Raw genomic sequence first — 14,250 nt, forward strand, 5'->3', positions numbered from 1 at the left:
TTTTAATTTTAGCAATTTTCAAAATTATGAAAAACCTTTCATATTAAGAACAACGATATTAAAATTTTTGGGTGTAAAGTTTTGTATTGACTTATGAATTCACAAAATCTATTGACAAAGTAATAATAATATAATAATCATTTGAACTGTTTGCGGGACAACACATTATAAATCACTTTCAGCCATTTAGATGTGTACAAAAATGATCGTTTGAAAATTTCATTTCATTTTTCTGCCTTTTTTGAGAACATTTTAAAAAATTTATACATCCGTCCTAAAGTCTTAAAAATTTACATTCAGAGAAGTATGCGTATAAAATCAGTCAACATGTTGTAGTAATCTAAAAGGCTGAATGTAACAGGACGAAAAAATATGCCATTTGAAATTGGGATGGTATTTCGTTCTAAGTATTTGGTGTAAAAAAAATGTCAAATTACTTTAGGCATAGGTTAAATGTTTGATGGAAATGGGTGATCGGCTATGCTATTACGAACTATACAGGTGGATACATTTATATGCACTAATGTAACTTTACAAATATTATACATGTAAAATATAATGTGTAAATTATTAAATTACTACACTGGATATGACATTAGGAACAAAAGGGAATATGCACCTATTTATTTACTTACATAGGTAATATATTAATTTTGGTTGACAAACTGATTTAATTTTTTTTAGGTTAGCACTGAAAGTTTCAAAGATATAAAAGTTTAAATTGATCAATTAGACAGGGAGATCGAATTATAATTTTGTGTTATACGAGTACAACCTTTAAGGCTATTCTACCAAGGCGACAATGCCGCCCAATTTTCTTAATTAGTCGAATATTAGCTATTTAAAATAATTGTTACAGACTTACATAATGCATATTCCCTATTCTCGTAACTATTCTATCTGAATTGGTCTTCTAAAATAAAAACTAAAGCACTTAATTCTACTCGACACACTCTTTCCTGTAGCACACTGCTGCTTTCCGAGACAAAGTAGGTACTATCGTCGAAATCTCTTTAAATTTTGCAAAAGCCTAAAGTATTTTTCTCGTAGCTGTAAATAAACTAACAGGTGATCAAAGTAAGTACTGTCTATGCTGAGTATTGTAAATGAGATTAAGCAGAGATGAAGGAATAAACCAGCAATGAAGTACCGCAAAGTTGGTCGATTGTACACTACTTTTAACAAAAGCGTCATAAGCTAATTGTAGTACGATCTTACTTAAGTATTATCAATATCATGCGGCACAAAATTTCATACAAATTTTGACATTGTATATGAAATTTTGTTCCTTGATTCGCCGTTTGAACTTTTTTTTTAAATCTTTATTTTATAAAGGCTATACATCATTAAGATTAAGCCGGCCTTAACAAAAATTTAGTTTGAACTTTACTCGCTATAAAAGTTACGTGGACTTCATTATGCTAAGTACCCACATACGGTTTTGCTCGATAGTTTTACTCCGAATCGAGTAATAATTACTGTGTGGACCGCAAAACTCACAGCTCGAATGAATGAAAGCCGGTTCGATGGAATTAAATATATCGAATTTGAGTAAAACTGCAATCGATCAATGTTTGTGAGCTGCGGGTTTTGCTCGACGTTATGGCTCGATCGAGCAAAACCGTATGTGAGTACTTAGCATTACTTCTAGAAATAGACATAATTTGTATGGAAGTTCTTGTACTTAATTGTAAATAGCTCTCACCGGAATTCGAGAAATATATTTTCGCTATAAAATATGCACCATGCTTCATCGTGGTAGTGATACACAGAATTGACAGCTCTATCGTTTTGAAATAGCATTTAGCCACTGACCTCTATAATAGAGGTCAGTGCATTTAGCAATGCAACTTTTACGATAAAGACGTTTTCAATGAAATAGATGTTTGCTTAAACTGACACAAGCTATTCCTTTCCATAAGTACCTTGATGTGTGATATTTTCCCTTGTGTTAACTATACGCGGGTTTTTATTTAAATAATTATTAACGTATGTAACCATATAGCATATAATATATACTTTATACAATGTTAGTCGATGTCTTTAGCCTACGTGTAGTGTTCATATAGCAACTCTCTGTTTACTATTTCCTTAGATTTTATGTGCAATATTATGATTTTTAGCGTATTTTTGTACACGAAAAGGCCTCATAATTGTTCTATGCACACTGTCTACTTTGAGTGCTTTTCAGACATATTGTATGTATAATAGAAATATTAATTGTTATATAATATTATAATGAATTGGACGATTCGTTAACTGTATTTATATTGGGCCATTGTTATTTTTATCACAACTCGAATATTGTCTTAGGCTCGGCTATACCGAGATGCGACGTGGTGCGGAATTTTTAAGATAGTTATTCAATATTGAACTATATTAACTAGACAAAAAGATACTCGTTTTACTGCACAACGCAGCGTTCTAATATATTTGAATTGCTGCATTAACTCTGCGTCTCTTCGCATCTCGTTATAAACTGACGTTTAGGCGTTCTACCAATCAAGTATTTTCATACTCGGTTATAGTCTTGAGTTTAACAATGAAATTCAGTATGGTACTTGATTGGTGGAATAAACCCCTAGTCTTGGAGAAACGTAAGTTCCATAATTTTTTAACATCGTTCCTTAATTTAACACCAACCTTTTTGTACTTAAGGTGGTGTTTTGTATATCTGTCTTTATATTGAGTAGTTTTTTTACTATACTTATATAATATTGATCAATATATTTATGGGTTGTTTTACTAGTTGTGTCCGAATTGTATTGATCTCTATTATTGTAGAGTCAAAGTGCATTTTAAGTGAAAGCTTTACACTGCTGTTTGGATTTGTCAACTAGGGTATACTGTCCACTCTCGACTTGACGTAAATTTTTATACCGTATTAGTTTAGATTACATCTATTTTGGCCGTATGTTTTGCACACGTTCAGAGGAATTACGCGCGATTGTTATACACCGTGAGGTTCCAGGCCCAATCGCGCGTTTACGCTCTCGTGCGTTTACAATCTCGCGTTAACGCTCGTGCGTTTTCAATCGCGCGTAAATCGCATCTTCTGGACAGGCTTTCGCGGCAAGCGTGTGTTCCTTGCGTTATTTATGTTAAAGTAACCATAACTATTACAAAGGCACCATAGGACCTGCGCGCTTACACAGAACACGTGATCCTCAGAATCAGTTATCCCAGTTGAAAAGTTAGCATCGTAAGACGCAGTAAACCCCCATATTATTATTGGTTGCCTTGTAAGTTGTAACTAACTGTTAAAATACTTGTGTTGTTTTGCACGCTGTTCTGTGGAAGACGCGCAGTGGAATAATCTTATCTCTAACTAATTGTAGCTAATAAATTAGTAAATGTAATTTTCAATAAAAGCTTTTAAAATGTGTTTAGTATTTTCATTCACTTTCCCAATAACATCAATTTAAAAATTAAGTATACAATTATGAGGTATTATTGAAATTTTGTCCTTAATCAAATAATTTTTTCATCGTTTAATTACGAATGTAAGGCTTCTCGTTTTTTTAACATACAATAATTATAATAGCAGGCAGCAAAAATGATGATGAAAAATGCAACTGTGACTCAATAGAATCTCAATATTTGGCAACTCACTATCTGCAGTAGGTACTCGAGTGATATCTCATCTGAAACCGGCTATCTGATAACGCACAAGTATCTCACAGAAGTCACAGAGCGTCTCCAGAGCGCCACATATCTCAAGAATGACATCAAAATACAAAACAAATGCAAGAGGACATTGAAAATGTATTTTATTAAGGTAATTATTATTTTTGCATAATCATAGTGAATGTATTGTCTTGTATTGTATTGTAGCCCCTTGCTTTGCGACTGTATTAATTTTATTTTTTTATTTTTGTCTGGCTTAGTTCACAGGCTACAGTACAGGGAGTACAGTATTTAGCATTGTAAACAATAATAATTAATGTTTCTCACAAGTATTATTGATTCTTGCTTAGAGGCATACTCACCAGAGAGAGCATGAATTCCTATAGACAGCTACGTAGTAACGCCATCGAAAATAGAATCAAGTTACTACAAAAACTTATACTAGAGCTTGCTCATGCATCAATCCAATATCTGTTCATGTGTGCATTTTTTGGCTACATATGAAAAAATTAACACTCTAGCTGCTTGTAGTAGCCTACAGTGTTAGTATTTTCACATAAATGAAACACATAACTATAAAAATATAATATTAACATTGTGCTCGAGTCTAGCACAATATTATTAATTATTATAAAGTAATTAGTATTTAAGGTGAGACCGCTCATCGCACGATGCGACATTACGCGGCAGTGGAGCGACGCGGCACTTCACGTTTTAGAGCTAAGTGATGTTTTGTGTCGCGACTCGCGTAGTTCCCTCGTAGCGTTTAGACTGCAGAGGAATAATTATTGCAATTTCTAAATAATAATTTAAAATAAGGACTAGTTGACCCGGCAAATATTGTTTTGCCATATAAATTATTTCTAGTAACAATATAAAAGAAGATAAAAACTTATTTCAGGCCTAACAAATGTACAAACAAAATTTCATTAAAATCGGAGTTCGCGCACAAACATTGGGACACGAAAATTGTATGTTTAGATGTAAGATTGCCCCGTATATTATATTTCTCTACGTGTAAGATATTTTTAATAATACCTATTTCAACAGAGATGGTTACACTGGCGTCAAATCCGAACTCATTTATGCACATTCGCCGTAGCCGTGAGTTTCTCAAGCACATGGCGAATACCAAGACACTCCTTCCGCTATGGAGGACTGCTGACTAGCCTGGTATATACCATAGCTATGGCAGTGGTAGCTACATCTGCGGTGTTACTGCAACTTGCTCTTGGACAGTTGAGTCAACAAGACGCGGTAGGGGTATGGAGAGCGGTGCCTTTCTTTACTGGTGAGGACCAAGGGTTAAGTTATGTAGTATAGTTATTAGTTAATTAGGGTAAGTTTGGGTACAGGGTAAGTCCGAATAATTTAAGTTCACGCTAAATTAATCTACAGTTGCGGTACGGTACTTTACATTTTGCGGTTGCAGTGCAGCATGGCGTAGACGTTTATCAATCACCGTAGCGCCAGAACACTGACTAATTTAGTGATAAGTTGAATTGTCCTGACTTATCCGGACTTAATCTATGTCGTAAATTTGCTATTAGTTAAATCCCCAATAGAAACTGTACATTGTAATGTTAAAAATATAGGTTAAAAATTATATCAATATGCTCTCTTATGAACTAGTAAGCGTTCGAAAGTAGTTACCTGATGAGTGATGACGTTAAAGCCGTGTTCATAATACTTATACAATACTTAGGGCCTGTTTCACCACTTCCTGATAAAGTGCCGAATAGGCTAAACTTTTTTGACATATTCTCCATACTTTATCTGTCAAGTTAATTGGTGGATAGCCTATTCGTCATTTATCAGGAAGTGGTGAAACAGGCCCTTGCTTACTATATTTCAGGGGTTGGATACATAAAGCTGCTGACAGCGCTTCTCTACTCAATTTGTTCTATCAGCTACCTGGCTGTCTGCGTTACGTACTTCTTCTACACTTTGAACAACTACAGCGAGTATTTCAACTGTGCTAATACTACAGATGGATATTTGGTTAGTTATTTAAGCGAATTCTCTATATTATCTATGAGTACTAATATTGTTAAGCTGAAGAGATTGTTCGTTTGCACGCGCTAATCTTACAAACTACTAGGTCGATTTTCATGTGATTTTCCACTTACCTATATAGAGTAGACGACGGAGAATGAGTAAACGCGGGAAACTGTTTTACGAGAAAATGAACAGTTTAACTTAAGTATATGACGTATTATATTATACAATGTTATACGCGCTTTTGAATCTCGTGAGCTTCTAAGTTGGTGACGCGTGCCAACCACGACTCAATAACATTAATTATTTATTAATATTATAATATCATTCTAAAATTGGTGGTCAAGAAAAACCTCAAGAAAATTAATAGTAAGTAGATACAGGGACCGTACAACGAAACCCTTTTTGAGACTCAAACGAACGAATGGGAATGCCTAGTCCTACTGTAACAAACGTGAAATGACGTTGTTAGAGCAGGACGTGGCATTACTCGATCTCAAAACGGTTTCGTTGTAGTTCTCCAGTATCGGTTGTTAATCAAGGCAATGTGATTTGACATTTGATTGTTTCAGGTGGAGAATGTTACAGTTTTCAACACTACCACGTGTTACAAGTAATGTAAAGTTTCACTATCATTATTACACTTACTTTGCCTTCCATATTCCTATTTGAACCTTCAAGGTTTAAAGACCTACTAGCTACTTGACCGAGCCTTGCTCGGTATTCGATAAAACACGAATAAAATGACATTTTCTAAAAATGATTCCTAGCTAGATCGATTTATCGCCCCCGAAACCCCCTATATACTAAATTTCATGAAAATCGTTGGAGCCGATTCCGAGATCTGAGATCTGAGAGAGAATCTTAGCTTTACCCTTACAATAGAGACATATATTACATCGGATAACCCTTACTTTAATTTAAAAATGTGGTATACATCCAATAAATAAAATAATAATAATTATAGATAATAAAATATATTATCTTAATACTTAAATAAATTCATTGGGCATAATATTTACCCAGCTAACTAAATGATGCAATTGTAGTACTCACTATACAATATACCTAGAGTATTGTGTAAAATAATATATCATTTATTTAAATGGCGTAATTTGTATCAATATTATTGTTCTAGCTGAAGGATGTCGTAGAATTGATGACTCTATTATAACATCTTCTCAATGTGTGGGTGGTTATGTAATGTACTATTATTTTCATGAAATATGTACGGTTCAGAGTAAGTTTACGTTGAAGTTACAAGAACGATCCAAGGATGCTAGTGTCGTCAGTATAAAGTTTCTGTTAGTGTAAATTAAAGGTCCTCGCACATTACACTGACTCAACTCAAATATAAACTCACAACATGACATATTGTATGATTGTGATACAAGTGAATTGAACCCTATTATATATATTATGTCAAGAATTTTTTTTTATGAAATAAGGGGCAAACGACCAAACGAGTTACCTGATGGAAAGCAACTTCCGTCGCCCATGGACACTCACAGCATCAGAAGAGCTGCAGGTGCGTTGCCGGCCTTTTAAGAGGGAATAGGGTAATAGGGGGTAGGGATGGGAAGGGGAGGGGATTGGGCCTCCGGTAAACTCACTCACTCGGCGAAACACAACGCAAGCGCTGTTTCACGCCGGTTTTCTGTGGGAACGTGGTATTTCTCCGGCCGCGCCGGCCCATTCACGCCGAAGCATGGCTCTCCCACGTTTAAACTTCCTTAAAGTATTAGCCTTTAAGGGTGTCTAGGCAGTGGGAAGCAACTGCCATTAACGTCCGGCAATGGGAGATGAGATTCCTACAGTTACCCCGAAGATAATAAGATAAAAAATTGAGCTTTATACTTTATCGAAGGTCAGGTAGACCTTCAGAACTGCGACCGAACCGTTCCTACCTCTATACGGATGATGAACAGGAAAGAATAAGAATAAGAATATGTTTATTTTATCACCACACAACACATGTAAATCAAACAATAATACAGCTGAAGAGCATATTTCTACAATACCTACATATATTGTGTGATGTCAAAATTGGTAAACTGTTAGCTTTATTAAATATTAAGTGACGAAAGTCTGGCTGTCACTGGATCTTGCGTTATAACAGTTAATTAATCGGAATGCAGACGGTTAATTTTTTTGTCACGGGGTTAACCCTTTCAAATATGCATTAACGAGTCACGCGTATTAACACAAAAAGAAACATTGCCTCTGAATGTGTTTAAAGTTCAAAGAAAAATAAAGCCTTCATTTGAGTCAATGAACTCAGTTTCTCCCTGACAAAACACACTTCAGGACCAGAATGCCAGTAACCATTTTGTGTGTAGGCAAATTTCAATGCTGTGTTGAGAATTGAGTTTTATTAGTCATTTTGAGTGGAGTCAGTATATATATATGCCAAGAATAGTCTTGGCATATATTATATGCCAACAAACTATTTACACACTCTAATTCTTAGTTTTGTTACTATTGTATATTATAAGAGTGTTTATACTATATAGTTATAGCCTATAGGTCCTCTATATAGAGTTCGCTGTGAAAATAGCAGCGCTCAAAGAGTTATTTTTTTACTTTTGTTTGGAAAAAATCATAATCCTGAAGCGCTTGCCTATACAAATCGTAATATAAATTTGCTCTTTCATCGCTGCTACTTTCTCAGTGAACTACAGTATTCTATGTTTTGTTACTCCTTGTATAATATCGTGTAGGAATGAAGTCAGCGTAAGTCGGTGTACGAAGAGTGAAGACCCTAACTATTTACTGTATTTCAGTGTAACAATACTGTCGTCAGTGAAGGAGGAGCCAGAGTATTACGTGGCTATGGCGCTTATTGTCATTGTCCTATGGCTGCTGTTTCCTTTTGTGTGAGTAATCAATATTATTTATTGCCTATTGTCTCGTGTTTTAAACAATACATTCTATATTTGCGACCCTTAATGTTCTATTGAATTTTCATACAGCGTATTAGAGGTGCATTATCCTAAGGTATTGTATTCAAAGGTGAATCCCCAAAAACTGAACTTCTGTAAGTTTGTATTTATCGCAATTCGCAATACATTGTCACTGTCCCTTTGTTTTTTTTTTTATGAAATAAGGGAGCAAACGAGCAAACGGGTCACCTGATGGAAAGCAACTTCCGTCGTCCATGGACATTCGCAGCATCAGAAGATCTTTTAAGAGGGAATAGGGTAATAGGGGAGGGTAGGGATGGGAAGGGAAGGAAATAGGGGAGGGTAGGGAATAGGGGAGGGTAGGGAAGGTAATACGGTAGAGGATTGGGCCTCCGGTAAACTCACTCATTCGGCGAAACACAGCGCAAGCGCTGTTTCACGCCGGTTTTCTGTGAGAACGTGGTGATTCTCCGGTCGAGCCTGCCCATTCGTGCCGAAGCATGGCTCTCCCACGTATAAAACATATTTGTAAACATACATTATTGTAATACATTTTTGTAAACATAAAAGCCTTTGTGACAAGTATTGCGATATTGCGATTACAAAACACACATTTGACCACTTGACGCTCCGCGCCGCTTCGCAGTCGCCTGGTCGCGTAGGTTTGGCCTAAGCTTTATAGTGACTTAGTCTTGGCCCTTGAGGTCTTAAAATCAAGATGTTTATGCGAGTTTATTCTATTGAAATTAATAATTTAATTATTGTAAATCATATTATTGTTTGAATTTGACTTCAAAATCCGAAGAATTCTACTTTTAATAACTAGGGTCCTAGTGTGAGTTTATGGACAAATCTTGAAATATTGAGCTAGACAATAATTAATGATTGGCGTTTCTTTGATTGAAATGAAATTTCTTTTTATGACCAGTTATAAGTATAGAAAATTAAATAACAACTTGTTTTTTCAGCCTCTACAATCCAATAAAGTGGATGAAAAGGATTTTCTTTGTCTTCGGTCCAGCAATCTTCCTTCTCGGAGTGATAGTAGCATCTTGCCTTGCTTATAGCTTATCTGGGTTTGGTATGATAGACTGGGGTAACTTAGCTCAACCAGGGGTGTGGTTTGCGGGGGTAACCCAGGCTTTGCTCTCGTCCCAGGTTGCTACGGGTTACTTGGTTTCTGCGGGGGATTCCGTATACGCGAGCACTGATGTGGAGTGGTTAGTTTTCTTTAATTTTATTTAAATGGTCAGAGAACTTAAAATTAGTTTCTGTCGACCAAATTATCTATATTGCTAAAACTTATGGACTATTGTTGGAGTACATTTAGGAATACATTATGCTATATACATACTATAATTACATTATGAAACCAAAGTTATGTTTCTCCTAAGTCCTAAGTTACTTATTTCCTTACTATCTTATGTCATGACTCATGTACTAGCCATTATTATTATATCCATCCTACCAAATCCATATTATCAAAAATTTTATTTTAAACGGATTGTTTTGTTGTCATTGTAGGGCTACATTAGAGATCGTTGGTATAAACATAATCACCTGCTGGTGTGGAACATTATTCTGGTTCAGTATACGAGGAGACACAATGATAGAAGACAGTAACTTTGCTGTGTTAGCTCAAACTCTACATTCTGCTATAGACAAAGAGCTCGCAGGGATCTGGCCTGTCCTCATATTGTTTATGTTGATTCTCTCTGGAATTATTACTATGGTAAGCTTATCTGAGCTACATCTCTTATTATTAATATTTATTTCTTTATTAATATTTATTTTATCTATTATACAAAATTCTCATGTCACAATGCTTGTACGCGAACTCCTTTAAAACTGCTCAACCGATTTTAATGAAATTTTGTAGGTATGTACATTCGTTAGACTTGAGAATAGGTTTTTATGTACTTTTTATATTTATACTAGAAATAATTCATATGGCAAAACAACCGGGTCAGCTAGTAGCTTTATAATATCAGATTCGAATGCTATTAAAATGAGACTTCTTGTAGCTTTGCGTTACTTTTCAGTGGTTGTATTCGTCACCACGAGTCACGTGTTGCGCACGTTTTCTATCGCTTTTCCGATAGAAAACGTGCGCGAAATAGATGTTAATTATTTACTAGATTTGCTACCTATACTTAACCTTACTACTTATTTATAGGGTTCTTTATATGTACATATATCTAAAGTTCCTTTAAGGTCCCCATTAATTTTATAGATTGTTAAGGTTCCTATTGAAATGGAGTTGGGATAATATATCCCAACTCAATTTCAATAGGATATCCTAACAGTATCTACGTCTGATAAAATATGTTTCTACCAAGGATCATAAAAAACCGATACTTAATAACGTTTACAAAACTTTAGTCATTAGTGGTTTTCTGAGTGAAAAGAATACCTACATACTAAGACGTTATTCGATTATATTAGTGGCGACAAAATATCACTTTATATATACGAATAATGAAAACTATTATTATTCGTAGCTTTATATTTAATTTTTTGTCAAATATATACTCTACAAACATCAGTATATATAGTAATAAAATCTACAAGGGCTCAATTCCAGTACGTCGGTATTCTATACCTAATTTTACCTCTCTTTTACTCGTGCACGAATTTTTAGCTATCTCCATTCACAAGCTAGAAACGCGGTAGCGATAAATTCTTGTATAGGCAAACTAATGGGTTTAGGGTATTTATAATGGAAACATAGAAATGAAAAGTATCTATAATAGTTTATTTTACTTTCAGTTAACACTTCTCTACCCAGCATACGAGAGAATACGTAGAGTGGGTGGCAGTAAATGGCGCTACTATACAGTAGCTGGCTCGGTAGTGGCCGCCGCTGTAACGTTGTCAGTGCTAGCACTGGGCCAGAGTCTAGTCGTGCTAGCTGAAGACGTGATAGCGCCGATGCTAGTAGCTGTCTCCACTGTGACGGAGATATACGCATTTGTGTTTGTTTATGGTAAAATGTTCCATTGTTTTCTGTTTTGCGTTGTAATAGACAATGACCATATTTTTATGGTAGGATCATCTTATTAGATAATGTAGTGGGTAGTTGTCTTAGCAGATCTACGATGCGCCGAATTTCGTATTTCACTCGGTAACATTTTTTGCTCGGTATACGTTTGTCCGTGAGCAAATCCGCCCTTAGTCTTTTCTTGGGACCAAATGTTTTAAAATTTAGTTTAGCCGTTTAAGCGTGAAAGGGTGACAAAGAGAGGTAGACAGACAAACTTCATAATACAAGTATTAATAATATTAGTAGTTCAGGTTCATAATTTTAGTGTTTTATGAATGCAGAATCAAAATTCTTACTTAACTTTTAATTATTTTTTGGTGCAGGTTGGAAAAACTTACTTGAAGACGTTGAATTCCTCACAGAGCGGAAGTTTCTTATCATTTGGATGTACGGCTGGTGTTTAGCTCCGGTCATCATCATACCGCTTACAATATGGTGGGCTACCAGCTGGCTAGCCCGACCAAACTGGGATGACCCGCCATGGGAAGCTAGCGGCCTAGTGACAGCGGTCTCTCTGTCCCTGGTCGTCATAACAGCTCTAGGCGGCGTGGCCATAGCGAAACAAGTACAATACGATATTGTCTCGGTGAGATATAAATTATAATGTGATAAATGCTGCGCAATAATTTAAGATGTCTTGACGCTAGAGGCGCTAATCGGAACCATCTATCAATAAAATGTCACCGTCTGATTGCGATCTACTAATAACAACCTGTCTGATTAGTGATTAGGTACTGATCTACCAATAGCATAAATGTCCCCGTTCGCGAATCTTCCCAGCTCAAAAAGAGAGCTGGGAAGGTTGGGAAAACCCAACCAAAGAGACCATAAAAACCGAACTATCCCTCCAATTTTGTTGAACGATCTTAAAGATTTGCGCCGTCTATTTTACACTTATCCTCGTCTATCGCATGCGATATTGTATATTTATTGTAATAAGGGCGAGGCCTTGGCCGCTATTGCTTTGTTTACAAACATACGCTAGAATACTTTGAAATGAATTTAAACGACAAAACCCATTTACAGTAAACACCCACCTACTACGTGCTATCTTTAATTAGTCATAATATTATGATACCTATATAGGTATCAAAATACGACTGATTTAAGATTTTATAGTTTGCGAATGATTACTTAATTTTTCTAAGAAACCTTCTACGACACGTGTTCAAAACAAAATTATGGACATAATTTATAGGAACACAACAATAAGATCCTTTAAGATATTGTTAATAAATTAATAGGAATCAATTCTATGGGCGATCTATGTTTCTGATGAACTTTGTATTCCATGGAAATGTATATATATATATATATATATATATATATATATATATATATATATATATATATATATATATATATATATATATATATATATATATATATATATATATATATATATATATATATATATATATATATATATATATATATATATATATATATATATATATATATATATAAATCAACAAAACTTGGTTGACTACTGAACCCTAAAACGGAACCCTAAGAAGCTGATTTTTTGTATATTGGTAGGTTAATAGTTATATAATTTAAGAGTAACATTGTCCTACAAATAGAGCGATCCATATTTTAGGACCATCAAGTCAATCTTTCTATCTCTGTTACCTACCACTTTCGAGATTTTTCGAAAATAAAAATATTGTTAGTCTTATCAAAATGAAGCTACTCACAAAAAATTTGCTTGTGTAATCAAAAAAAATTTGTTCTAGGGCTCCCGTACTATATCGCATCTTAAATATAATAATATTTAAGATGTTTATAGGCATTGTAATTTTATGCTGTACCTATTGACCTTGACTTGATGACCGTACATTTTCTCGCAAAGAAAACTTTTCTAGACGACCTTTCCTGTCTCTCAAAGTATCGCCATGCCAAATTTCATCTTAATCAGTTTAGCCATTTAAGCGTGAAGAGTAAACAGATGCTTATGTTTTGTTTTTGTTAAAAAATATAATATTATGTAGACACCTTTAAGAAATGCCTTTAAGCTCTTGCTTTTGCGATCTTTTGCGAACCTACCTATTGTGAAACACTTACGTATCGTATTTCTTTCACAGAAAATAAAATCAGCATTCAAACCGTCAAGACATTGGGGTCCAAGGGACCCGATAACCCACTACTACTGGCTGTCACGACGCGAGGGACCTGTAGACAACTTAACCCGTACAAGATATAGAAGACGGAAATTAGGACAGTTCTCTAATAATTCCAGTGTGTTCAATATTCTACAGGATAGTGAAGTAATCGTTAAAGACAAGAGGAGATCGAACTCAGATGATCTCTTGTTTATACAGAGGAGACAAGAGATTTCAGAATCGAACGAGAAAAGGAGATCTAAGTCTTTAGACTGGTCGCTAAGCGAAAAAACATTACAATATTCTGGTCATGATGAGAAATTTACAAATATGTGAAGTATTACAAGGAAAACACGAAAAGATGAAACGAACTGTACCTACATGATTTCTGATTTAATTGCAGTCTATAATAATATTATGTATTATTATACAAGATGTTAGTGTGAACACCGTTATCCTTGAAACCATCAAATAAGCCCGTCAAAATGAACAACTTTTTCTATGAGAACAATGCTGGGTACTCTTGGGTACTCAAAAAAATCCCATACAAATTGCCGATCCGGGCATCAGTATGGTT

General features: G+C 34.9%; 1 protein-coding gene across 1 annotated transcript; it reads left to right on the forward strand.

Annotated features, from left to right (window-relative positions):
- The first annotated feature begins 3,716 nt into the window (after positions 1-3,716).
- LOC121738873 (sodium-dependent nutrient amino acid transporter 1-like) lies at positions 3,717-14,070 on the forward strand. Its single transcript, XM_042131136.1, has 10 exons — positions 3,717-3,778; positions 4,678-4,918; positions 5,483-5,628; positions 6,198-6,238; positions 8,409-8,501; positions 9,497-9,748; positions 10,053-10,260; positions 11,298-11,514; positions 11,895-12,157; positions 13,656-14,070. Exons 1-10 carry the CDS (start codon positions 3,764-3,766, stop codon positions 14,007-14,009), a joined length of 1,830 nt encoding a protein of 609 aa, XP_041987070.1. The 5' UTR covers positions 3,717-3,763; the 3' UTR covers positions 14,010-14,070.
- Positions 14,071-14,250: the final 180 nt, after the last annotated feature.

The sequence above is a fragment of the Aricia agestis genome, chromosome Z, assembly GCF_905147365.1.
Source record: "Aricia agestis chromosome Z, ilAriAges1.1, whole genome shotgun sequence".
In the NCBI taxonomy this organism is placed as follows: Eukaryota; Metazoa; Arthropoda; class Insecta; order Lepidoptera; family Lycaenidae; genus Aricia; species Aricia agestis.